The sequence below is a fragment of the Zootoca vivipara genome, chromosome 2 (assembly GCF_965207765.1).
Source record: "Zootoca vivipara chromosome 2, rZooViv2.hap1.1, whole genome shotgun sequence".
Taxonomy (NCBI): domain Eukaryota; kingdom Metazoa; phylum Chordata; class Lepidosauria; order Squamata; family Lacertidae; genus Zootoca; species Zootoca vivipara.
In genome coordinates, this window is record NC_142584.1 from 2,524,586 (window position 1) to 2,552,113 (window position 27,528).

General features: G+C 45.0%; 2 protein-coding genes across 5 annotated transcripts in view; one reads left to right on the plus strand and one right to left on the minus strand.

The window, feature by feature from the left end:
- ARHGAP9 (Rho GTPase activating protein 9) overlaps positions 1-5,849 on the minus strand; it is a 29,403-nt gene extending 23,554 nt beyond the window's left edge. The window contains exon 1 of one of the 2 annotated variants that reach the window (XM_088661191.1): positions 5,379-5,849. The gene's annotated coding sequence lies outside the window, so the exon portion shown is untranslated. The remainder of the gene's footprint in view (positions 1-5,378) is intronic. The other variant, XM_035102387.3, reaches the window with a different exon arrangement.
- A 3,194-nt stretch (positions 5,850-9,043) lies between these two features.
- Positions 9,044-27,528, plus strand: part of MARS1 (methionyl-tRNA synthetase 1) — a 36,035-nt gene continuing 17,550 nt past the window's right edge. For 2 of the 3 annotated variants that reach the window (XR_015948347.1, XM_035102415.3), the window contains exons 1-9: positions 9,051-9,328; positions 13,080-13,170; positions 15,468-15,567; positions 17,251-17,385; positions 22,459-22,534; positions 23,688-23,860; positions 25,302-25,414; positions 25,973-26,089; positions 26,852-27,055. Coding sequence is in view for 2 of the 3 variants with exons in the window: in XM_035102415.3 (XP_034958306.3) it covers positions 9,058-9,328; positions 13,080-13,170; positions 15,468-15,567; positions 17,251-17,385; positions 22,459-22,534; positions 23,688-23,860; positions 25,302-25,414; positions 25,973-26,089; positions 26,852-27,055 (1,280 nt within the window). In the remaining variant the exon portion in view is untranslated. Of the gene's footprint in view, positions 9,329-13,079; positions 13,171-15,467; positions 15,568-17,250; positions 17,386-22,458; positions 22,535-23,687; positions 23,861-25,301; positions 25,415-25,972; positions 26,090-26,851; positions 27,056-27,528 lie in introns of all 3 variants that reach the window. The other variant, XM_035102407.3, reaches the window with a different exon arrangement.

A 27,528-nucleotide genomic window follows, 5' to 3' on the forward strand; every position in this document is an offset into this window, starting at 1 on the left:
GGGTAGTAGGCAGGACATTCTGTTCTGTCCCAGCCCTTCCTGGAGATGCCAGGGAATGCCCTTCTGCCTGCAAAGCAGATGTTCTATCACTAATGATGGGTGGATCTGTCTATTTTGGTTTCTCTCTCTGTTTCTCATTTTCCCCACCTTAAGTTCTGTTCTCCACATTTCCACATTAGTTTGTAATTTCTTTAAAAATGAAAAAGTCCTCAAGAAAATCCACCAGAATTTTAGTGCTAATTTCCTCCTATTATATACCTGTTTGTATGCAATTTTGCAATGCAATTTCCCCTATAATTCTAGTATGCTTTTTTCACTAACATGTGCGGTTTAGCCCAGTATATGCATTCTTGTGCACACTATTTGGCTGGAGAACTGCACTGCAAAATTCAGGGAAGTGCAAATTTCAAAGAATGTCTGTGTTTCACATCTCAGATTGTTTCAGAAAGTGCAAATTAAGTACAGTAGGTTCAAGTGAGTTGAAATTCTCCCCCATCCCATTATTATTATTATTATTATTATTATTATTATTATTGACAAGCCCTTAGTTTTGCAGGAAAGCACAGGGAATTCCTAGCAACCATTGGGTTATAAGTCCAGGCTTTTCTTCCTAGTGCTATAAAAGTCATAATATACATACACTGGCAATGAATTCCATAGGATAGTTTAAATTGAAGATTAGGCCTTTCCTTCTTGGAGCATTGGCTCCAGTTAGTCCTCCTTCTCTGTCCCAAAACATCTTGCTTATTCATTACATTTATATCCCACTCTTCCTCTAAAGAGGTTGTAGCTCCCTCCCGGTTTATCCTCCCAACCATCCTATGGTGAGGCTGAGACACAAAACTTAGGTCCATCCACACTTCTTCTTGACCCTAGCTTTCTAGGCATGGGTCCAAGCAGTGGCCAGGATGATGGGAGATGATGGGAGCAACATATGGCGCACCACAGGTTCCCCACACATCTCTAACCGCTACACCTACGCCAAGCCACACACAGTTGCTAACAGTATATTATTTCAATGGTCAGTTTACTTGCTTTTGAGATCTTTCTGCCTCGGCAAAAAAACAAAAACAATAAACCCTGAACCATATCATAGCCACCACTGCATGTACACCAGACATTTAAAGCACATTATTGCCCTCCCCACAGAGCTATAATTCCCAACATCCTTAACAAACTACAGTTCCCAGGATTCTACAGGGGAAGTATTGTGCTTCAAATGCATTGTCCGTATGCAGCTGAGAGAGAACCAAGCAGGGAAAGGATAGTCCTGTAGCTCAGGAAGTGAGAATCGGATCTTCCACCTCTATTGCAAACAAAGGGCTTCCCACAATCAGATGCCCACACAGACATGCTGCAACATGTGTGTTATGTACTGAGCTGAATCCTAGAACAATAGGATTCAGAATCAGCAGTCTGATTGGTCCGCAGGAGCTACCCAATCCAACTCCAGGTGGAAGTGAATCCGCAACCTGATTGGCCTGCAGGAGCAGCCAATCAGGCGGCTGGCAGAAGTGAATCTGCAACCTGATTGGCCTGCAGGAGCAGCCAATCAGGCTGCAGGCAGAAGTCAATCCACAACCTGATTGGCCCACAGGTGTAGCCCTGAAGTAGCCAATCACGCAAGGCCCATTGTGTAAATAATGTATATAAGCAGATGGTTTTGGGAAAGGAGCCAGTCTTCTCTTCTTCTCCTTGATGACTATGAGCTGAATAAAGAGCATGAAATTCACTCTCGACTCCGAGTATATTTCAATGTGCCTTGCAGCTGGGAGTCTGTGGTTCCATTAGGGGCCACTGCATACGGCTTTCAGAATGCCGCTCAGACTGGAGAAGAAGCTGGCAGTGTCCCCACCAACTCCAGAAGTGCTTTCCAGTTTACCTGGCCCTGGAAAAGCAAAAGTTGCAGGAGTGTCCAAGTAGCTGTTGCAAGAGGAAGCAATACTGCTCTCGCAACTCATTGCAGAGAGTGAGTACACAGCCATACAAAGCAGAAGATGTTCCCAGTGGGATTTGCTTAGCTCATAAAAACCATCACAGGGAGGCAGTTTCTAGAGCCCCAGACTCTCAAACAAACAAAGCTGGCTTGTCTTCGTCTCAGTCCCCTTGGAATTCCTCACCATCCTTCTTGTCAGCATCTCTCCAACAGAACCTTCAAGGTATAAGATCCTTGTACCTCGTTCTTTGTAGGTACATGTTCTTCGTAGACCAACCTATGCATATTCCATCTAGATGATGAGTGGTCAACTTCTGGGTTTGGGGGGGGGGACTTTATCTCCTCCAGCTTCCCCATTCTCTAGAGGCCAGAATGCTACCCTGCCCCCATTGCCTCCCCAAACATTCAGGCTTTACAGAAATGTTGGCATTACCTAGTGGGTTTCACTGTTGTGGAGCACATGTGCTCAGATGGTATCTATGCATGCATGTGGGATCAGAGAAGGTGAGCGTTTAATTTGCTTTCTGAAAGATTGCCTCAGATGTCCAATTGCTAGTGAGTTTTTGTGGGGTTTTTTTGTAGGGCTGCTGCCAGCATCCAGTACCCATAACCAACCACCTTGGCAGGACCCATGGCTGTCAGATTGAGGGTGGGAGGGCTGGTATTATACTGTTATATAAAATGTAGTTTCTGTATATATTGTATACTTTTTTGAGGATTTGCTACCATTTTTATTACTCCTCATGGTAGCTTCACTTTGGGGCAGGGATGCCAATTTGAATAAAATATGGGGGGGGGGTTAAGCCTCGCACCGCATAATCAATCACAAGATGCAGCACACACATATTTAGATGACAATGCTAATCAACTTTGGACAGGGACAGCCAAATGACAAATATTTTACTGGGGGGGGGGGCAAAGGGACCTCACTCAGCCCCTAGGAGTTGTCTCCTATGTTCTGAGGCATTGTGGGAAATGTAAGCAGTGATTCTCAGCCACTCATTGCTGTTCAAAGAATGGCTAACAAGTAATTCTGTCAACAAAGCACAGGGCCCAGCGGACCTAGCGCTGACCTTGTTTGTTGCTGGCTTGCATGCCATTCCAGAACATGAACACGGTAGCAAGGCATTGCACACAAATAGGAAGCACACCTGGAGCCTTGCTGCTTCTGTTTCTTACACATTAGGGGTGAACATTGCTGAACTCCCAGCTTCCATCAGCCTCAGCCAGCATGGCCAATGGTTAGGGACGATGGAAGCTATAGTCCAGCAACTTCAGGGAGGGTGACATATGGTCTACCCCTGAACTAGGCTGGGAGCATATTCGTAAGCTACATGTTTCTTAAAATTTGATAAGGAGCACCCCACCTTTGTAGGGAGAGCATGCGGGGAGGAGAGAGAGAGAGAGACTCACCCTGGAAATTGCACAGGGCAGCTTCGCAACCTGTCCTGAGCCTGAGGGAAGCCAGTGTGCATGGTGGTGGCCGCTGGTCACAGAGGGCAACCGAAGGCCTCCTTCTCTTACTCTGGCAGCAGCCCTGAGCAAAGTGAAGTCCATCTATCTATCTATTTATTTGTTTGTTTATTTATTCCACAGTGACCCGCATAAATGTGGTCATGTTGAGGGGGATGCGCATGAGTGGGTGGGGCGGTGATTGATTGATTGATTGATTGACAGATCGATTATATCTATAAAGACAGATGATAGATTTTGTGTGTGTGTGTGCGTGTGTGAGAAATATGCAACAAGCAGTTGTTCTGTAGTGCAAAGGTTCATATTCCCCTTGGGCCACTCTCCGAGGGCCACTTGCCAGCGGTACTGTAGTTGAGGCACAAAGTAGGTGCCTCAACTTAATCACTCATACAAACAGGCAAGGCGTTTAAGCTGCAACTGTTATCCTTTATTCACTCAGTTTTGACAGAGCATCCAAACAACATTACAGTTTCCAGTATTTTATCCTCCAGCCAAATTCATGGGAATTTTTTTTAAAAAATACATAAAACATGTTTGTTGAGCCAGCCTGCCTAGAGCGGACTGGCAAAGCAATAGTTCAGAGCTAATGAGTCTTAAAATAAAAACTTCCTGCTTGCAGGTTCTGCTGTTTCATTGCTTCCTGTTGAATTTAACACTATACTGTAGGTATAAAATACACCCCACGCCAAATAATCCTAGGAACTGTAATTTGTTGAGGGTGCTGGGAATTGCAGTTCTGTGCAAAGGAAGCTGCAGTTCCCATGATTTTTCGGGTGTGTGGGTGTGTGTGTGAGAGAGAGAGAGAGAGAGAGAGAGAGAGAGAGAGAGAGAGAAAATGTGCTTTAAATGTATGGTGGATACTCAGCCATGGTAGAATGGCCTCTTAATTACCATTCAAAAATCTTCTCTGAATTGCCTTTTAATGCCAGCCCTGTTCCTACTTTAATGGTTGATTTCCTCTCACTCCCCCCCCCCCCGCCCCATTTTAATGCAGGGTGCCTTAACTCTATATGTACAAAAGTTTTCACCTCTCCCTTAGAGACAAATTAGTAACAGCTTAAGGACTCAAGTCTGAGTGAAGCTATGCAGAGAAAGAACACATCAACTGGATAGCTCAGTTGGTTAGAATGTGGTGCTGATAATGTCAAGGTTGTGGCTTTGGATAGCTGCGTATTCCTGCACTGAAGGGGGTTGGACTAGATGATTCTCAGGGTCCCTTCCAGCTCTATGATCAAACACTAGTGTTTTGTAACCAAGTACAGCAGTGGTTCCAGTTAGCTAAGTACTGCAGGCCCCTGTTTCTCAAAAGCCAAGCCACTTTTGAAAAAGCTGGTATCTCTTTGGTAGTTTTTGTTATACCCTCCAACATTTCTCAGCACAAAATAGGAGCCCTCATTTTAAATTTCCCACAAAGAGATCATAGCTGCCAAGTTTTCCCTTTTCTCACGAGGAAGCCTATTCAGCATAAGGGAATTTCCCTTAGAAAAGGGATAACTTGGCAGCTATGAGAGATGCTACAATCAGGGACACTGTGGGAAATTAAAAATGGCAGTTTGCTGATCCAGCTACCAGCACACGGGACTGGGAAGGGACACGCTGACAATGGGCCTGCCATTAAGCCATAGACTAGCACACACACACACCCGGAGCCCCAACAAGAAAATTAACCCCATGAAAGAAAATCAACCCCAAGAAAATCAACCCCACTAAAACTTATTTCTGCTTATATACAAGTGGGGACAAGTGTGACACAATGTTCCATAGGACCTAGGGGAAATCACAGAGTCCCACCTCCTAGATTTAAGTTCATGGATCCTTTCACCCACCGGATTCATGAAATCCCTTTGCATTCTCAAGAGATGAAGACAGAACCTGAATTCATAAGTCTCTCCCACCACCCCACCAATCCACAATAATAGAAGCACAAGATCATGGCACCAGATCAACTGTGTATAAGAATTAAGTTTACCTGACTTCACATCACAACGAAAGATGAAGTTCCTGAGAGTGACTATTTTGCTCCTGGATCTCCTCTCCTGTCCTTTTGATCCCTCGTGTAGGTGGGGTGTGAAAGATGAAGCATTTCACTTGTTTAAAAGAATTCAGTGCACTGAGCACAAAGCGCAGGTATCGCACATCCGCTTTCGCAGGGGTTAATGGTTTCCTATCGGCAGCAGCGAGCTGCTTTGTTCACATGCCCCATGATGAGGCAGGAAGGAGGCACAGTCTCTCTGACCCACAACCCCATAAATCAAGCCTACATGGAGTTTTAAAAATCTTTTTTAAAAATAAAGATTGAAGCCTTTTTGTGTGTGCATGAAACAAATTATTACTGAAGCAAGAAAACCTGCTGAAAGCAGCAAGACAAGGGTTGTAATCCTATGCATGCTGTCTTTTCAATACGTCCCTCTTAAGTCTGTGGAGGATGCTTCCGAAAGCAGATGTGGTTAAGAGAGCGCATGGTGTGGTTGCAGCCTAGGCACACCTTCATTGGGAGAGCACACCCACTGAACATGGGCTCAGTTCAGGCAGATCATCGGCTTAAAGCTAGAAACACGGGAAACTGCCTTACAATGAGACAGGCCATTGATCCATCTAGCTCAGTATTGCCTACACTGACTGGGACTGAACTAGGGACCTTTTGCATGGCCTTCTACGTGTTTGCTTGTAAATCATACATGTTTCATTAACAGAGTATTCATCCTCTACAAAAATCCACCAAGAGCAGTCTTTGTTCCCTTGCATCCTTTTGCTCCTGCCACTAACTCCATTCTTGGGAAATCTGGACTGGATGCAATGTAAACACCAAAATCTATTGTTATTTCTCGTTGCTCTGTAAAGAACATTAAAAAGGAAATAGAATGAGGTGAGTGAGAGACCAAAGGTTCTTAAATTGATTTATTTGAAAAATGAGTCCCTGTATAATAGAAAATACACTCTGCATATGTTCAAGATATTAAGTGTCCTTGATGATGTGTTAAAATGGAAGCTGGTTTCATTATTATGGAATCATAGAATATTAGAGTTGGAAGGGATCCAAGGGTCATCTAGTCCAACGCCCTGCAATGCAGGGATCTCAGCTGAAGCACCAATGACAGATGGCCATCCAACCTCTGCTTAAAAACCTTCCAAGGAAGGAGAGTCTACCACCTCCCGAGGGAGTCCGCTCCACTGTTGAACTGTTGAACATCAGAAAGTTCTTCCTGATGTTGAGTCAGAATGTCCTTTCTTGTAACCCGAAGCCATTGATTTGAGTCCTAACCTTCAGAACAGGAAATAACAAGCATGTTCCTTCTTCCATGTGACAGCCCTATAGATATTGGAAGATGGTTATCATATCTCCTCTCAGTCTCCTCTTTTCTGGGCTAAACACACCCAGCTCCTTCAAGCACTCCTCATAAGACTTAGTTTCCAAACCCTTGATTATCTTGGTTGCCCTGCTCTGCACACATTCCAGCTTGTCAACATCCTTCTTAAATTGTGGTGCCCAGAATTGGACACAGTATTCCAAGTGTGGTTTGACCAAGGCAGAATACAGTGGTACTATTACTTCCCTTGATCTGGACACTATACTTCTATTAATGCAGCCAAGAATAGTGTTTGCTTTTTTCTCTCTCGCTGCTGCTGCTGCATCACACTGTTGACTCATGCTAAGCTTGTGGTCCACCAGTAACCCTAGATCCTTTTCACATGTAGTGTGAGTAAGCCAGGTGTCCCCCATCTTATATTTGTGCATCTGATTCTTTCAGCCTAAGTGCAGAACCTTACATTTGTTCCTACTGAAATTCATTTTGTTTAGCTTGTGCCCAGTTCTCCAATCTATTAAGGTTGTTTTGAATTCTGATTCTGTTTTCTATGGCATTAGCTACCCCTCCCAGTTGCTCATCTGCAAATTTGAGGAGCATGCCCTCAATTCCCTCATCCAAGTCATTCATAAAGATGTTGAACAACGAACCCACGAAAGAACCCTGTGGCACCCCACTTGTCACTTTTTCCCAGGATGACGTCAGTTTAATTTGTTTTCTTTATAAAAAGTTTCCCATCTCAATGCAAGCAAAACTGGATTTTGTCATTTTATATAAAATATGAAGCATGCAAAAAAATGCATTTTTTCCTTGACAACTCCAAAACAATTCTTTCACCTTGCTATTATTATTTCCTCCCGTGGCTTTCATGCAAACACCCTGTACTTTGATCTCCCCAGCAGTAAACCAGAGATCTAGAATCAAACAGGAAGCTAGCAGTGTTATTGTCTTCCAGCCTCCGCAAAAGTCAACCATCACAGCCCTTCCTGCCTAAAACAGAACTCATTTTCAATCTAGCCTAACTTCCAATGTAAAAGTTAGAGAGAGTACTACAGAGTTGCCCAACGACAGAGACACTCTGCGCTCCTAGATGAAAATTCTTTTCAGTGGATTTGGAGAAGTGGATTCTCCTACACAACACCTATGCCATAAAATAAATATGTATCTACACAGAAGTAAGCCCCATTTGGTTCAGTTGGACTTACAGAGCTGCTGTTTGCATGCTTACTCAGAAGTAAACTCCACTGTATTCAATGGAGCTTGTAAGTGTGCATAGTGTTGCAGTCTTACTTTCACCCCTCAGTAAATCAGTATAGGATGCAGTCTTGGTCTTTAAGGTGTCAAGAGATCCCTTCTTGTTTCTGTTCCATGCACAGCAGCTTCCAAATGCTCACTGGAAGTTTATGCTGCAAGTTTCTCTCTACTTTTTTTCTCTCTCTCCTATTACAAAGAGGTGGGAGAATGGGAGAAAGAATTATCTCCACCTTATGGTGAAAGTCCTGGGTAGCCTTTGGTTCATCCTGAAACTTTTCTCCGGGTGTGCCTGCTGCCCTCCTCATCCAGTGGCTAAGTTGGAAAAGGGGCTTTTGAGTAACCTGGACATACAAACTCACTAGGCACTTGTGCTATTCTGTCAGGTGCCAGGTTAAGGCTCCCTCTTAATTCACCACCACTTTTAATGGAACGGCTTCTAAGACATGTTTCCTAGACTTTTGGGTTTTATTGACTACTGCTTCACTAACACTCATTTCCTGTTTTGTTGGTTCTTACATTATGTTCTGCTGTTCTGTGTTTTAAATTTTCTACCTCCACCGTCAGAGGCAGTATGCCTCTGAAAGCTAGTTACTGGGAATCACCAGGTGCGTGGGAAGAGTGGCTGTTGCATTAATTCAACAGATCAAGAAGATAATGTGCATAATTAGATGCAGTAAATAGGCATTTTAATAAGGAACTCTAACAATTTAATACTTAAGGAAACCTATTTCCATAATCAGACCCATATACAGTATGGCAGCACCAAGACTTTGGAACTCCCTGCCTATTGATATCAGACATGTTGCGATTTAGCTTTTTGCATTTCTTTTAGTGATAATGTTATCTATCTATCTATCTATCTATCTATCTATCTATCTATCTATCTATCTATCTATCTATCTATCTATCTATCTATCTATCTATCTATCTATCTAAACACACAATGATATCACATCAGCGTATTCGTGTGCATACGTACATACGTGCGCATGTGCACAAGCTACCTGCATGCCCCTCCTTTTCCGACTCTGCTTCCCTTTCCTTTCCCCTCGCGTCTGTCGCGACAACTTCCCGTCCTGTGCGCAATGCATGGTGGGGGTCGTAGTTCCGGGACGTGCGTGCGTGCGTGCGTGCGTAGGCCCCAAAGTGGGTGTGCGGAGGGAGGGTCCGGGCAGCCGGCTTCACGGCCCACGTGGACAGCAGGAGGAAGCCCAGTTGCATCAGCTGAGGAGCAGAGCGCGGTCCGAACTTGCGAGCATGAAGCTGTTCCTCAGCGAAGGGAGTCCCGGGGCGCTGAAGGTGCTGGCGGCTGCCGAAGCCACCGGCGCCCTTGCGGAGCTGAAGTGGGTCCCTCAGGAGGGTGAGTGAGTGCCAGGGGGTGCGCCCCGCTTTCCCAGGAAACACCCCAGTTTCGCCCAGGTGGCTTACGGGAGATTGCTATAATGATGATGATGACGATACTGTTCCGACGTAAAAGAGAAATGAACTAAAAATGAAAAACCAAATCCTATCGCAGCAGCAGCCTTGATTTTCCACCTTAGGATCCCCCCCCCATCCCTATCTAACGCTTTGAATTCTATAAAAAAATTCCTTCCAGTAGCACCTTAGAGACCAACTCAGTTTGTCATTGGTATGAGCTTTCGTGTGCATGCACATTTCTTCACATATCTTCAGATACATGCACACGAAAGCTCATACCAATGTCAAACTTAGTTGGTCTCTAAGGTGCTACTGGAAGGAATTTTTTTATTTTGTTTCAACTACGTCGGCTACCTACCTGTAACTAGAGCTTTGAATTCTGATTTTTAAGGACTTCTCCACCCTCTGCTGTTCTGTAATTTAGCATCCCTTAACCTGGATTGGTTATGAATCATAGAATTATAGAATTGGAAGAGACCCTATGCTATAATTATGTTGTTCGGTTATCTTCAATCCTGTTATTTATTGTTTGTCAGCGACTTTGGGACTCATTTGAATGAAAATCGGCATAGAAATATAATAAATCAAAAACCAGGTCATCTAGTCCAACCCCCTGCAATGCAGGAATCTCAGCTGAAGCATCCATGACAGGTGGCCATCCAAACGCTTCTCAAAAACCTGCAAGGAAGGAGAACCCATCACCTCTGGAGGAAAACAGTTCCACTGTCAAACAGCTCTTACTGTTGGAAGGTTCTTCTCTGTGTTTGGTCAGAATCTCCTTTCTTACAACTAGGGCTGGGCGATGACAGGTTTTCAACACCACGATCTATCACCAGCCAAGCATCCTGGTCTGGCAATATGCCGCAATGTTGAAAGAGCAAGGTGCATTGACCCCAGCCCCGTGAGGCGCTGGGTGTAACTGTCACTGTTCTCATCAGTGCTGCTCAGCTGGTTGATGCAAAGGCTTCCACCCCCTAGCTGAACAAGCTCCACGTCCCGCCCATGGTGGGCCGAAGGGATGTGGCCCACCCCATCTCCAGCTTGCGCAAGCCGGAGGCGAGGTCAGGGCTCCTTTAAAAATCTTCGCCAAGAGGGACTCACCTGCACACCTCAGTGGAGAAGTCTAAGGGAGCCCCAGCCCCATCTCTGGCTAGCACAAGCTGGAGGCGAGGTGGGGACTCTGTTAGATTTCTTCAGCTGGAGGGTGCAAAGCCTCCCGTCCCATCTAAGCACCCCTGATCCTAGCAGGAGAAGGATCAAGTTTCCTCAGCTGGGGAGCAAGAGTACTTTAACAGAGCCCCCACCCTGCCGCTGGCTCATGCGAGCCGGTGGTGGGTTGGGGGCTCTGTAAAACTGCTTGGCTGAGGCAAGGGCAGTGGCACGCTGCTCAGCCAAGTGGTTTAAAGAGGAGGCGGGAGGAACAAGCTGTATTGCGCCTGGCCGATGCAGGTTGTTTCTCCCTCTGCACTGCTATGAGGGCAGAGTGAGGTGGCAGTTTCACTCAGCGCTTTATCACTGGTGAAGTTGCTGCCTCTCCTGAGTCCCACTGCCTCCAGTGCCTGCTGCAACTTGTTCTCCCTTGGTGCGCTGGGTACTGGTAGAAGAAAGACTGAGGAGTGATGGTGGTTTCACCCATGATATATTGCTGAGTGAAGCTGCCATTGCAGTCTGCCGCTCATACCAGTCCTGGGCTATATGTTGTCCAGGCCTACTGGGAGACGCGGATGGCGCTGTGCGTCAAACCACTGAGCCTAGGGCTTGCCGATCAGAAGGTCGGCGGTTTGAATCCCTGCGACGGGGTGAGCTCTTGTTGCTCGGTCCCAGCTCCTGCCCACCTAGCAGTTCGAAAGCACGTCAAAGTGCAAGTAGATAAATAGGTACCGCTATAGCAGGAATGGACCCAGGTGGCACTGTGGTTAAACCATTTTCTGCCTCTTTTAAAAAACAACATGGCAGCCATTTGATTGTCAGTAGGCAGGGAGGTCCTGAATTTGCTTTTGGGGTGGCAGTGACAAGGTGACTTTTAACCCTGGAGGGCTCTTTTGGCTCTATATCTTGTGACTGGGAGGAGGAAGCGATCTTCATCTGGTCTTGTGCATGAGTTGGATAGATGGCTTAAGCTCCTAGTTTTGCTAGTAGAATACACTGTCTTTGGTAACTGGTCGGGGTGAGTCTGAAAGGCCACAGGAAACAAATTCTGCCATCTCTTGGCAACACAATAAGCACAAGCCCTGCTTGGCAGTTCGAATCCCTGTGACGGGGTGAGCTCCCGTTGCTTGGTCCCAGCTCCTGCCAACCTAGCAGTTCGAAAGCACGTCAAAATGCAAGTAGATGAATAGGAAGCGCTACAGCTGGAAGGTAAACGGCGTTTCCATGTGCTGCTCTGGTTTGCCAGAAGCGGCTTAGTCATGCTGGCCACATGACCTGGAAGCTATACGCCGGCTCCCTCGGCCAATAATGCGAGATGAGTGCGCAACCCCAGAGTCGGTCACAACTGGACCTAATGGTCAGGGGTCCCTTTACCTTTACTTATATAGTGGGAAGGGAAACGGTGTTTCTGTGTGCTGCCCTGGTTCGCCAGAAGCGGCTTAGTCATGCTGGCCACATGACCTGGAAGCTGTACGCTGGCTCCCTCGGCCAATAACACGAGATGAGCACTGCAACCCCAGAGTCAGTCTTGACTGAACCTAATGGTCAGGGGTCCTTTTACCTTTACCTTTACTTGTAAGTTTGGTTCCGGTCCTAGCTGATAGAGTAGGAGAAAACAAGCTTGCTCCATCCTCCATGTGACAGCCATTTAACTTCTGCTTTGTCATGTGTGGGGAGTGGGACTGAGAAGATGGAAGAATCCTAACCCACATTAGTGGTCGCAGGTGTAGAATCGGTACCCCGCAGGAATCCCTGCCTGCAACAGCCTACTTCAACCAGTCCCCAGAGGTTGGACTGGAACTTCCAGTAGTCCCAGCCAGCTTAGCTGGTGGTCCAGAATGATGGCCATTGTAATTGAACAACTTTTGGGAAACCACAGTTGAAGAACTCTAGTCTATACAGTAAGTCCGCAACTTACATGTGTTTAACTTGTGTGCATTGAATCAACGTGTTGATAGATAGATAGATAGATAGATAGATAGATAGATAGATAGATAGAAAAGGGGCCGGCATCTGGGAACAAACTTTGGCAGTCCCACCTGCCATTGAACCCAATTTTAGGATTGCCATACATCTGGTTTTCCCCAGATAAGTCCTCTTTTTTCCAGGTAAAATTGCTGTCGAGGGAGATTTTTTTTAATTTGGCAAAATGTCAATTTTGTTTGTTTGGTATCATTAGTTACCGGTAAACTTTGGGCCTAGAGACAAAAATGAGGGCTAACTGCTGGATTGAGTGGCACTCCTGTCAATGAATATTTCCATCTGTATCTGGGGATAGTGGGGGTTGAACCTGAAACTGTTCACATGCAAAGTTTAGGCTTTACCATAAACTTGAAGCAACTAAATCTGGTATTAAAAAATGTGGGCCCGCATATGACAACTCCTATATAATAAAATATATATACTATTTTGCTATAAATTCTCTTCTGCCCCCTGTCAACTTTTCTTAGTTGCTCAAGCAAAGAAGACCTGCTAGAAAATAGTTAATTCTCTTGTGTGTGTGTAAACTGTACCTCTGTTTTGTGTGTATTCCTCCTTGACAGCTCATATCGTCCCATTCCTCACCCGCTCACAGCTGCCAGCTCTGCACTTGGAAAAAGAGTCTTTCCTCTTCTCCACAAATATGATTTGCCAGTAAGTATGAGGTCCTGGGTGCCCTGTGTGCTTTCCAAGTCAAGTTACTGGTCACATCACTTGAACTCTGTGTGTGTGTGTGTGTTGTGCCCAATGTCTAGGGTACTGGTGATGCTAGATAAACACCAGCGGTGTTGATAGTACGAGCAAAGCAGTTGCCTGAAGCACAGGTACAAAAAGTATTTTAAAAAACTTACTGATCCTGGGAATCTGCATCACTTTCAGTAGGTTGTTATCATTTGCCTGAGTCCATACAAAAATGATGTATTAATTGGGCAACAGCCAGCTTGAAGACTTTTGCTTTCTGTTTGAGTCTCATATATGTGGCTGTGTTCTTCTGATTAAAAATACGTATGTCACATTTTAAATCCAAATAGCAGCAGTAAGTTGCAAAGTAGCTAGCTAGCTTTCAAATTTCACAGACTTGATATCAAATACAGTGGTGCCTTGACTTATGAAATTAATCCGTTCCGAAGGCACCTCCGTAGGTCAAAAAATTTGTAAGCCGAAAAGCGCCATTGGAAACGCGATTTCCCATAGGAACGCATTGGAAACGGAAAAATTCATAAGTCGAAGCAACTCCATCTAAAAATTTGTAAGTCAAAAAAACCCTATCTAAATCTGCCGCGGTTTCGTTCGGATGTCGAGAAATTCGTAAGCGTTTTGCCCCATTTGTAAGTCAAAAAATTTGGTTGCCGAGTCGTTCGTAAGTCGAGGTACCACTGTAGACTGGATATTGCTGAGAGTTCTACATCATGTGCACAAATAACTTCACCGCTGCAGTTAGTCTCCTGTGGAGGAAAATGGAGATGGGGGGGGGGAGCTGGGACACTCATTAGCACTCTGCTACTGGTTTATTTACAATCCTACATAGGTCTGTGCTAGGCTTCCCCAACCCTCAGAACATACACAGCCACCTCTTTGTGCTAGAGGACAGGGTTTAGAACCACCCTTGGTGGTCCCAGCTCATCATAGGGTAGGAGAGGGGACAACTTCTCCCTTTGCACCCCATTACTCAAGCTCCAAATCCTCCATAATGTGCTCTTGTTTCTTTCCCTCCTCTTCTGTAACTTATAAAGCAGATACTTACAAAACCTTATAAAGCCTTGTAAAGCCTGCTTCTGTTCTTCCAACTCCCCCCTCCCCCAGTACATCGGGATTTAATTCTGAACAGGTGGGTCAGCTGGGAAGGCAAGCAGCCCCAGGCTTTGAACGATATCTGCAGTTGGCATAAAATGAGTGAGCCATGCTATTTTCATCTGTACAATATATATTATGACAATTGTAACAATGGGCTCAATGGGTTTTACACTACAACAGCCAGGTGGCAGGGCCACTGAGCAGGGACACCAACTCTGTGAAGCTGTGGTGTGTTCCACCCCCTCAATATTTGTTTGAAGGAGACCCAGCATCCCCCCCCCATATTGATGGGCCAGCGCAACGTCGTGGAAGCCTGGTGTGAGGTTGCAGCAGCCTGTGCAGTGTCTCCCAACGCTGCAGGGACCGACGCAGCCTAGTGGAAGTCTGCACTGGCCTGCGTAGTATCTCCCGACACCATCAGGCTGGTGCAGCCTTCTGCTGGGCCGTGCCAGTCCCCACTGCTAGTGAGGGAGAAGGGGTTCTGGGTGGTGAAGACCATTTGTCCCATCCAAACCAATGGAGTGGGCCAACAGTGCCAGCTTGCCCCCGTGACTGTGGGCACTGGGTTTCCCGCCAGTCTCCTCATGGGGAATTTTGTGAGTGCTAGAATCTACTCTTTGGAATCTTTTCCCGTTGAATGTTAGGCAGGCTTCATCTCTATTGCTGTTTATATTTTGGTGTCTTTCTCCAAGGAGCCCACGTGGGGGTTTCCCCATTTAATTATAAGAATAATCCTGTTTGGAAAGGGAAGGCAGAGATAGTGACTGCTATCCCAACCCCAACCCCCTTGTGAGTTTGATAGTTGAATAGGGATTTGGGCACAGGTCTCTAGCACTCTGAACACTGTACCACACTGGTTCTCTAGCGGCCTTGGATCATGCCAGCACAAATCATAGAAACAAGATATGCATCACATACTGGAGTGCATGAAGCAGAAGAGCACAGAAAAGCAAGATCTGTGAATCAGCCTCCATCACAAGAATGTGAAAGGGCAGTCATGTTGGGTTTGGAAACAGAAGGGGTTAATGAGGGCTCCTTGTGATAGAACACAAGCACGACTATCGTTTTGTTTTCCTGATTGTCTTTTAAACTCATCTAGAAGTGTGCGCATATTCCCAGTGGAGAGTGCTCAGTTTCTTCTGCTTTCTTTCTTCTAGGTACTTCTTCCATTTATCTGGAAAAGAAATTCGTGATTTTGGCCAGGATGAGAGCAATTTTTCCAATCAGTTGTTTGAGTGGGATGCAACTGAGCTGGAGGTGTGTGAAGCATTGCTGTGTTTCTTTATGGTGGGGACATTTGCATGTTTCTGCAGTTCATGGAGGGGAAATGGTATTGTTCACGGGCGGGAAGAGAAGAAGGTTATAGTAGCTGCTTTATTTTCTTTAATTACATACGCAGATGCCTATAGATGAGACTGACTCAGTTTATTGTCCTTCCAAAATGCCCAGTTCTTGTTGGTGGGGTGTATGAAGGGAGTGATTATATATTGCAGGGGCCCCTGGGTGTGTGTGCAAGATGCTTATTTAAGCTTCCTGTTGATGGAGGGTGGGTCACCTAGTAGGAATGTTGGAGAATTCTGACAAAAACAGAAATGGTGGAGGAAACGGCAAACATGCACTTATTTGTCTCATGTCTGCAATGGAAATCAATCCAGCAAATACAGTCAGTATTTGCTTCTGTTGCTTTCAGTCAGCAAACAGTACATAATTGAGCTCCCACTCCTTTGCATTGAAATTAATGGGGTGGAATAACATACTATGTAATTGACATAGTTAAATACATAAATTACATAATTTCACCACGGCGGACAGTAGGGCAAATAACCTAGTTATTGACAGAAGACAAACTGCAGCAGAAAGGAGATAGGGCTGCATGCAACAATGCAGGCTGGAGTGGAAAACTGGCTTTTTACATTCCTACACCTAATGTTTGGAGCATAGGTTTTCTCTCCCCTGCTTCCTGCCCTCCCCCTTGGTTTACCGGTGCAGCACTTTCCCCATAGAATTAATAATAACCTTCTACTTACAGGGAAGAAGATGAAGGGGTTTGCTTAATAATGCCATTGGGTTGGAAGCCCAAACTATTGAGGCTGCTCCTCTACTCTGTCCTACAAAACTCAATGAAAATCATTAAGTGGGGGGTGGGGAAGCCACCTATTCATCTGCTTAGGGTTTCCTCAAGTTCTATGTCTTCATTAGCACAAGTGTTGCAGAGGAACTAAATATATAAAATCTGGCGAGCAAAATGTCTGCCATTAGAATGAATTGGCTGGGGGGCAGGGGAGCTCAATGTGTCTGTATAGCTAAAAGTAAAATGGTGACTACTGGGGCAAGCACCAAGCTTGCTGTGGGACACTGGTGAGAATTGATCCTGCTTCTCTTTCCACATCCTTTCTTATACAGTAGTCCTGCATAGGATTCATTCTCTGCTCCTTGGTTAATTCTGAATTGTGACAGTGTGGAGGGAAACTAGCTTTTATATTTGCTGTTATCCAGGGCTGCCAGTATGCACTATTCTTTTCATTGTAAAATAGGGTATCAGTTCTAATCTTAGGAGAGGACAACCTACTTTTGAGCAAGGGTGAAAGATAACAACATGAGGCATAAAGGTAAAGGGACCCCTGACCATTAGGTCCAGTCGTGACTGACTCTGGGGTTACGGCGCTCATCTCGCATTATTGGCTGAGGGAGCTGGCATACAGCTTCCAGATCATGTGGCCAATCAGAGCAGCACACGGAAACGCAGTTTACCTTCCCGCTGTAGCAGTCCCTATTTATTTACTTGTACTTTGACGTGCTTTCGAACTGCTAGGTTGGCAGGAGCTGGGACCGAGCAACGGGAAGCCATAGGCTCTGTGGTTTAACCCACAGCGCCACCTGCGTCCCCAACATGAGGCATAAGAGGGCCTTAAAATTCCTCTCCTCTGGCTTTCCTTTTAGCCTGCTTTGTCTGCAGCCTTGTATCTTCATTTGGTGCATGGAAAGAAAGGAGAGGAGGTTTTGGATATTATTCAGAAACCACTGAACTACATCGACCAGACCCTTGTCAAAAGGGGTACTCCTTATCTTGCCGGGGTAAGTAAGAATCTCTGTGTAGCAAACTTAGCATTACTGGCAAAGGATTGGTAGAGTTGAGAGGGATATCCAGTCACTCTGGATCTTTCAGGCTAAATAGTTGCACTAGTGGGCGCCAGCGCAATGAATCCTGCTTGCACAACAGGAATTCCTCCCCTTATTCTCCAAATCTGTTCAGGAGATTCAGAAGAACCCCCAGAACAGCGTGTGTGGAGAGGAGCAGGGAGATTGCTCAATCAGTGCAAGCAATTTTGTTTGTCCTGGTGAAGAATCTCCTTAGCACTACTTAGAATCTCCCCCCCCCCCCCCGGTTGTCTTTGGCAGGACTGGTTCCAAGCCAAGGTCTTGTCCATTTGCAACACATCATTTTATGCGGCTCTTGTCACAGGAGAACCAAGGGGAGGGGGAAACAAAGCAAAGTCAGGGGAGCAAAGCAAAGAGTGGGGAGAGAACTATAATTGCTTGAAGTGCCATTGAGGCATCACCTCTGACTTTTGAGGCTTAGGCCTGTATGCGTGAGTGCAATGCTTGCTGAGCTTTCTCACCCTAAGGCATAGCTGCCAAGTTATCCCTTTTTTTAAGGGATTTTCCCTTATGCTGAATAGGCTTCCTCGCGAGAAAAGGGAAAACTTGGCAGCTATGCCTAAGGGCTAAAAACTCCAAAATGAAATAATAAAAGCTGCAGTTCTCTGGATGCTAAATTTTATACCAAGTGCTGTTCTTGTGCAATTTGGCAGGGCCGTCTCAAGCATGTCGGGTGCCCTGGCACCATGGTGGGGAGATCGCTCTGGCGCCCCCCCCTGGTGGGCGGGCGCAGTGCGCAGCCTGGTTTCCACGCGGCTTTGCCGCGCGGCGCCCCCCTGCCAGCCCAGCTCCCTGGTGCCCCGCACCACCCAGCCTACCCCTAGAGCCGGCCCTGCAATTTGGAACAATAGAGTCACAGAATGCATAAGGCTATCCTGCCTTGGGTAAGAGATCGGACAAGAACATCTGTTCTTTCAGTTGGTGCATTTGTATTTCCCAGTGACCATTTTAGAACACAAGTTTATCGTCTTATATAAAAAGCTAATTACAGAATATGTGTACTAAATTGCTATGTTATGCTGGCTTTTGCTGACAAGATAAATCAAATACCGTATATAATTTGTTTATGGCCCACTGAGCACAAATGCAAAAGTTATCTATATATATAAAAATGTAGGCATTGCGCGCGCAGAGGTCACAGCCTTTCTCCGTAACCGCTGAACCAAATTGCATCAAATTAGGACAAAGCGTACCTTGCCCATAAGTGAGGGATCTGGCATACATTTTTTTCCAAAAAAGCACAGCTTCCATACCTTAAATAGTGATTAAACGCAAAAGAAAAAGCGCACAAATTAGACATCACTAGCAAAAGCTCTGAAGACTCCAGCAGCATCCAATAGAAAGGCAGATTGCATGCTGTCATCAGCAAAAGCTCTGAAGGGTGACGCCAAATAATCAACCAAGCAAACATCAACCAAGCAACTGAAACCACCAAGGCAGCCATTACCAGACTCCTAGGCCCCTGCCAGGCTGCTAGGCCCCCACTAGGCCCGGGGGGGGGGGAGAGGGCGAATGCCCGGATCGCAGGCTGCAGCATGGCCTTTGTTTTATGTAGGTCCCTGCCAGGCTGCCAGGCCCCCACTAGGCCCGGGGTGGTGGTGGTAATCCACAGCAATGCACTTGGGGGCACGGCAAGGGGTTTTTACTTTAAAATTTAGTGGGCGTTGTGTCACATGCGAGGCTCCGGCGGCCATTTTAAGTAAGGGCAATTGTGCCCCTTTTAACCTAGGCTTTATACTATGACTGATTGCAAGCCTCTGTGTCTTTTTTAAAAAAAACCAACCATGCACTTTCTCTCCCCAGTTTAAGTCCTTAGATATTTGCAGTGGTCAATCCCCCACCCCACCCCTTGATTTACAATATCCTACCTTCCCCTTGCCACTTCCTTTTTTTAAATATACTTTTTATTGATTTTGCAACTATATACAGCACCAAATCACATAGAAATGAAGGAAAAAGTTATTTTATACAAAAAAAGTAACCACAGGTATCCGTTCGTAACATTTATCAAATAAAGCATCCTTTCATATCATTTGTCCACCTGGGCTTGTGTCTCCAATCACTACATTTTCCTTCCTGTTCTTTACTTTTATCTTCATCTCATTTTCCCCAACTTGACTTCCTCCTCTCTCTCTTTGGTTTTCTTTCCCCTCCAAATTAGTATCGTCCCTTATATATTCTTCCAGATACCTTTTTCCAATTTATATTTCCTCCTATTTGTTTTGCGTCCTGGTTACATACCTTCTTGTTGCATTTTATAATAATGATCTACTGGTTTTCCTTTTTCCCTTGGTCTATCTTTATTTAAATTTTACAGTAGTCTTTCATATAGATCATAAATTTTTCCCATTCTTTTTGAAACTTTTGTTGTTTTTGGTCCCTAATTCTCCCCGTTAACCTAGCCAGCTCTGAGTATTCTAACAGTTTCTCCCTCCAGTCTTCAATCGTGGGCATATCCATTGTTCTCCACTTTTGAGCTAAGATAACTCTCGCGGCCGTGGTGGCATACATAAAAAGTTTATGATCTTCTTTCTTTATATTTCTACTTAAGATGCCTAATAGCATTTCTTCAGGTCTCTTTGGGAACGTGTATCGTAATACTCTTTTTAATTCGTTGTATATTTGCTCCCAATAGATCTTAACCTTATCACAGCGCCACCACATATGATAGAAGTCCCCTTCTTTGATGTTACATTTCCAGCATTTTTTGTTGTTAGACTTATTGATTTTTGCCAATTTGACCGGCGTAAGATGCCATCTAAACATCATTTTCATGATGTTTTCTTTTAAAAGAGTGCATGCAGTAAATTTAATTTGATTTTTCCATAGGTTTTGCCATTGATCGATACCAATATTATGGCCTAAGTCTACTGCCCATTTAATCATGCACTCTTTAGTTGCTTCATCCTTCGTGTTCCAATCCAGGAGGAGGTCATACATCTTGGTTAACAATTTTTCTTTACCTTCTAGTATTTCTGATTGAAATTTAGATTTTGTACACTCGAAACCGTGATTTTTGTGGTCTTGTTTAAACAGGTCATATATTTGATGGTATTGTAACCAACCAATGCCTCTTCCTTTCAATTGGTCGTAAGTTAAGATTTTCCAGCCCTCTTCAGTTTCTATAAGAATATCTTCATAACATAGCCAATTTATTTCCATATTCACTTTTTTAATTGTTAAGATTTCAGTTGGCGACAGCCACCTTGGAGTTTTCCTTTCTATTAAGCTTTTAGTTCTATTCCAGACCTCATACAGTGGCCTCCTAAACACATGTGAAAGGAAGCCTCTGTGCGATTTAACTTTCTCATGCCAGAGGTAGCTGTGCCAAGTGAACCTGTTGTTAAAGCCTTCAAGATCTAGTAGATCTGGATCACTTAGGGTTGCCCATTCTTTTAACCATACCAAACAAGAGGCCTCATAATAGATCTTGAGGTCTGGTAATGAGAAACCTCCTCTCTCTTTTCTATCTGTTAAGATCTTATACCTTATTCGTGGGGGTTTCCCCTGCCATATATATCTGGAGATTTCTTTCCTCCATTCCTCAAATATGGTGACACCCTTCACTACCGGGATCGTTTGGAATAAGAATAAAAGCCTCGGTAGTATGTTCATTTTTACTGTGGCAATCTTACCCCACAAAGAGAGATACAGTTTTTTCCATGTTGTTATGTCCTTTTTAATTTCGTTCCAAGTTTTTGTATAGTTATCATTGAAGAGATTTATATTCCTTTCTGATAACCATATTCCTAGGTATTTGACTTTCTTCACTATTTCAATACCGTATTTTCTTTGCAAGTCCTCCCTTTCTTTCTTTGTCAGATTTTTGATTATCATTTTTGTTTTGTTTTGATTTAATCTAAATCCAGCTACTGCTCCGAATGCATCCATTTCCTTCAGTAGTTCTGCTATGCCAGTTTCGGGATCTTCCATAGTTATCACGAGGTCGTCAGCAAAGGCCTTCTGTTTATATTCTCTACGTCCAATCTTTATTCCCCTTATCTCCTTGTTATCTCTTATCTTATCCATCAAAACTTCCAATACTAATATAAATAACAAGGGAGATAAGGGGCACCCTTGCCTTGTTCCTTTCCTGATGTTTATTTCCGCCACTTCCTGGGGTTTTTATGGAACTGAAGAGCTCGGGCACTTCAGAACTCGCCTTCTGTTGCTACGGGGCTGTGGGTCTTCACTATTTGATTCCCATCCCCCCCCAGTCGGGATTATTAAAGTGGTTCTCTGGGTCACCTACTACAAAATTAGAAAATCCAAATAACAACACACACACACACAAACCCCAAAACACACAACAATGTCCAAATCATACAATACCCACCAAAATAAATGACAACCCCAAAAATAAAATTAAACAATAATAACTTCTGCTTCTCATGTTCTTATTTCAATTTTTTAAAAATCTAAATATATAAAAAGGTTCACGATGCGTGTGCAGGGGCCAATGTATGGAGATACAGGGGGAGGGGACAACATTCCCCGGGGAAAACAGAGGGAAGGGTATCCTACCGAAACACAGGGATGAGCCAGGGGGTTGGAGGGAGGAGGGGCGGGATACGTCATGGATCGGGACAGGGTGGGGGGAATCACAGGGATGACCTACAGCAACGCGTGGCCGGGCCAGCTAGTAGAACATAAATTACATAAGTTAGTTAAAAGATTGCAGTGTGTGTGTGCATGTGTGCATGCACCATAAAGCAGCCTATGCAAAATTGCTACATTTAGGAAATTTGCAAATTGCTCTGTAATAATAAAAAGGAGCCCTCTGATAAAATGGTTAACAGAGGCATGGAAGTCTCTTCAGTGTCAATTCTGGAAAGTTTAAACTTAATAATAGATGCATATTATGGAAAGAGTTTGGTCCTTTTGGGAAACACTTTGCAACTCTGTTCTAGAGTTTGTTCTGTCCTGGCAGTCATGTTGCCCCTCCTGTTCACACGTGCAAACCAGTTTCCCCCTAACCTTTTTGTCTAGGACGCTGAGTCAGCTGTTGATGTTGTGTTGTGGGGTGCCCTGTTCCCTCTGTTAAGGGATGAATCCTTCCTGCCAGGTGAGAGATGCTGCCAAAGGCCTTATGATTGTTGAACGTTACATTATTTGATTGCTTATTTTAAAGCTATGTTTTATTATCACATTTTTGTATTGCATTAGATTGTTATAAGGTTGCTTTGTATTTCTTTAGATTCTGTTTCTTCAGCTTGTAAACAGCCTTGAGTATTGTAAGATAGAAAGGCGGTATACAAATTAAAAGTGATGATGATGATGATGATGATCATTTTGTGGCCAAGCTATAAGGCCACAGGAGGCAACTTTGATGTTCTGATCTGCGTGCTGGTTTGGATGAGCCTCTAGGTGTTACTCTGGCTCCTCTCCTCTCCCCATCCCTAATCACTCAGTCATGAATCTCTCTGGGCAACCTTGGCCCAGTCACATTCCCAACAGGGTTGTTGTGAGGATAAAATGGGGAGGAGGAGAACCGTTAATGCCACCTTGAGCTCCTTGGAGGAAAGGTGGGATAGAAAGATTAGATAGATAGATAGATAGATAGATAGATAGATAGATAGATAGATAGATAGATACATACATACATACATACATGCATGCATACATAATTGGGGTTTTGCGGGGTCCTTCTTCTTACACTCTTCCCTCTCTCAGTAATGGAAGCATATGGAACATTGCCAAACTTTCTGCCTTCAGGGAGCCCCCTTGCATTGCAGAGAATTCTAGGACACAACCAGCTCATATGCAGCACCAATGAGACTTGCTCAGTTGCTGTGTTGCCCCTGAGTGCACCTTAAGGAACAACCTTACATGCTCTTGTGGCTGCTTGCTACGGAGGAAGACCAGCATTGGCAAACTCTTTCAGGGGAAGGATTGTCTGCTACTACTGTCATCTTACAGAGGGATCCTAGGGCAATCAAAACACTGTTTGGACCACACTGAGATAAAGGTACAACAGCTAGCTTTTAGTTTCTCAAGGCCATCTTGATTCTGATCACTGCTGATTCCAACTATGCTTCTCTTGCCCAGAAGAGGTCTCCTGTCTGGTGTACCCCTCCAATTAGTTTTGAGTCAGTGGCAGGGATCTCCGCAGATTGTGGGGTGTAGGTGTTAACAAATAGGAACCTAATACATTTCTATTTGAGACTGAGCAACTACCAAGGAGAGATTTTTCCTCTGGAATTTGTTTTATTTTAAAGATGAGTTAAAAGCCTTGAGGAGATGGTTCCAGAACATGAACCAGAAGGAGTACTGCAAGAAGGCTGTTGAATCTGTGTGGACGCCCAAAGGATTGCTGGAGCTGAAGGCTTATCTGCAGAAGCATCCTGCTTCCAACCAGCCTTTTGAGAAGCCAGCTACTAATGAGCTGAAGGTATTGCCCTCCTTCCGTGTGAACCAGACCTCAAGTTCTCTTCAAATGGTGCTAAGAGTAGCACATAGGGCTGCAGATGTGGGAAAGGGAAAGGGAAGACTGAACACTTCCCCAGAGACCAGCTCAGGAAGGGAGACTGCTGGGCAGCAAGGCGGGCGGTAAACCAGCAGAATCCCTAATCTGTCCCGATTGTCCAACACCAGAAACACACACTCTAGATTCGCCCCCCCCCTCAACTGGACAGAGAGCATGGAGATAGAGAATCTCTATAGACCACAGCAACTATGCCTCCCTGACCCTCAAGTCTGGCCTGATGCTGCACTGAGTACCCAGGTGGGCACAGCTGGGTGAGACCAACTCCACCCTGTTCACCCACCGTGGTTTCAGTGATACATGCCAGATCAGCGTCCTCATCCATAATCAGATCATGGATGAGGAAGATTTTATTCTGGGCCGACCTGGCATTCAACAGCAGCAGTTGCAGACCCGAGGGCTGGCTAATATGACAACTCCAACTCCCTAGGTTGGAGGAGGGGCTGGCTCATGGCACAGTCACTAACTGCCTGGACCATGTGCCCCTTATCCGGCCTGCCCTTCCTCCCACACCATACCTTCCCCTACCCAGAACCTCTGTAATGGGGCCTCCCCCTGCTCCTCTCATCCCCGGCGCATCCCACCAAGTGCCCTTACAGCCCAGTTAAAAACCGTTGAAACACTAAAAAAAGAATTTAAAAGGATATAAAAACAATTTAAGGGAAGAAGCTCTCTCTGCTGGGCAGCAGCAGCAGTCCTTAGGAAGCCTGTCAGCTCCTGCCCTGGGCCAGGTAGATAAAGGCAGGAGCAGGGCCTTCAGCAGGGTGGTCCTATTGTGCTATTGCTTTGCTATGTTGTTATGAAATTGTTTTTGTCGTGTTTGTTTGAAATGCATCTCTGTTTCTTTTTCGTAAGCTGCTTTGAGCATTTTTGGGGGGTGGCAAAGTGGCGTACAGATAAAATGAATGAAACAAACAAAGTATTTCCTTCTGCTTGTGAAAATGTGGTTAAAGTCAATGACTAGATCAGGCATCCCCAAACTGCGGCCCTCCAGATGTTTTGGCCTACAACTCCCATGATCCCTAGCTAACAGGACCAGTGGTCAGGGATGATGGGAATTGTAGTCCAAAACATCAGGAGGGCCGAAGTCTGGGGATGCCTGGACTAGATTCTGAGAAGATGTTTAGGATTTGTTTAGTTGACTGGTTTAGCCCAGTAAGTACTAAAGCACCATGTGGGGAGGGAAGATGCACCAAGGGGCGGTGCCAACTGCCCTGGTGTGTTTGAGCCACACTTGCAGTTTTGGACTGTGCCACTTTTTGCATCAGCATAGTGATTGCCTTGTGGGTGCTGGGTGCCAAGCACCTGCAAAGCAGGTTTGGAGATGGATTTTTGTTCCTCTCTCTAGGAAGAGGAATCCGCTCAGAGGTCTCTGTCTGAGGAGGAGATTGCAAAAATTGCAGAAGTCTGGGTCAGAGGGCCAGCTGGCCTCCCCAAACCTTGGAAGCCACAGCAGCCTATGTAAGTACCTTGCTGGGCTAAAATGCCCTGGTCTTGAATGATGTGGGGGCTGAAGTGTGCATGCACACAAAAGCTCATACCAAAATAAAAACTTAGTTGGTCTTTAAGGTGCTACTGAAGGAATTTTTTTATTTTGCTTCGACTCAGACCAACACGGCTACCTACCTGTAACTAGTAATGGTGAACATTGACATTGGTGTTAGGGTTGGCGGTTAACCCTTATCAATGCAACATGGTGCACAGCACAACAGCCCCCTCCTCTTTATAGGCCATTTTGTGGTGATGTGTGATAAATTTTAATGGAGTTTCCCCACAGCCATGAGGTTTAGAAGTCAAAAGCCAATTTGCAAATTTAGCAGAGTATCAGGATCTGTTTGCACTTGGTGTTGCAGAAGGCTAGCATCCAGCCTATAAAGAACTGCCCTTTCTAAGTTGCAGGGGCAACTTCCCCAGGAGCCCAGATACTTACAGTGTAACCTCACAGAGCAGCCTTTTTTCCTCCCTGCACAGTTTCTCTCCTTAAAATCTGGGTCTATTTCTTGTGTCTCATCTTCGCAGACTTCCTGTGGAAGGCATGAAGAACGTGCTGATCACTAGCGCCCTGCCCTATGTCAACAACGTGCCTCACCTTGGGAATATCATTGGCTGTGTCCTCAGTGCTGATACTTTTGCCAGGTAAAATGATGATGCCTTTCACCACCGACTCTTGAAAAGGGGAGGTGGGTTAATGGGAGGCTGAGACTTTATTCTTTTGGCATTTTATTTTGAAGGTGTATCCACTCCATCGGAGCTGCCTTTGTACCTGGTAATACCAGAGTGGTTGGTGATATGAGTCAATTGATTTCTTGCTATTTGATGTTGTTTTAATGAATCTGATTTTAAAATGAATTTGCAAAATCCCACAATATGTGTACTTGGATATCTGTGCTTACGTTGCCTATATACACTTTGTAAACTACTTTGAGAACGGCAGTGTATACATATTATGAAAGGAAATAAAGAGTATTTTCTGTGTATTGCAACTTGGGTCTTAGGCAGGCCTTAGGCTGCAATTCTAAAGAGTTATTAGGGAGTAAGAGCCACTGAGCTCAGTGGGGGTTATTTCCAACTAATCATCGACAGGGTTTAACTGTTAATCTAAGGAGATCATTGAAGCTGCCTCACATCAAGTGGACTACTGGTCCATGCAGCCCCATTTTCTGCTCTCTTCTGAGTATCAGTGGCTCCCCAAGACCTGAAGATGAGGCCTTTCCCAGCCCTGCTGCCTGAGTGTTTTTAACTGGAGGTACCAGAAATGTAAGCTGGGACCATCTGCATTCAAAGCATGTGCTTTTCCGCAGAGCTTTGACCCATTTGAAGTAACAGAGGGAATGTGTGAAGCTTTGGTCCTTGCAGGTAGCAATAGGCATCCTGCTTCACTTCTTGTGTCTTGTCCAGGTACTGTCGTTTGCGCAACTGGAACACACTGTACCTGTGCGGTACTGATGAGTACGGCACGGCCACAGAGACAAAGGCCATGGAGGAGGGGCTGACACCGCAGCAAATCTGTGATAAGTACTACACTGTCCATGCCCAGATCTACCAGTGGTTCAAAATCTCCTTTGACTACTTTGGCCGCACCACCACACCCCATCAGACCAAGTAAGTACTGCCAGGAAAGGGAGCACAAATGCCCCATGTGGCAGCACTGCTTTGCACTCTCTCTTACAAACCACACATTGTCTTAGCCTTTAACAACTGTAAAACTGGTTGTTAGAGATGGGCAGGAAAGTTTGACGGACTTGTTTACAGTTTCTGTGACCATGGAGGTCCAGGTGCCATGAAACAAAGCATGCCTGTATGTTTTTATTTAAATTATTTCAAATTGTTGCCACTCCACTCAGACTGACCGCTCAGGGTGAGGCATTGGTGCCAAGTACAGGTTTAAGGCATGCGTGTAAATGACTGTGCTCAATGTAGCAAATTTTTGACTTCTCCAGAAAAAGGGAAGCTTTTCAAAATTTAGCTTTTGTAGCCATGGGCTACAAATGACAAAGCATCATATATGTGGGCGAGAAGGAACTCCTTGTGGGCTAGTAACTTACTGATGGGTTAATGTGGCAGATGGGGTCCTT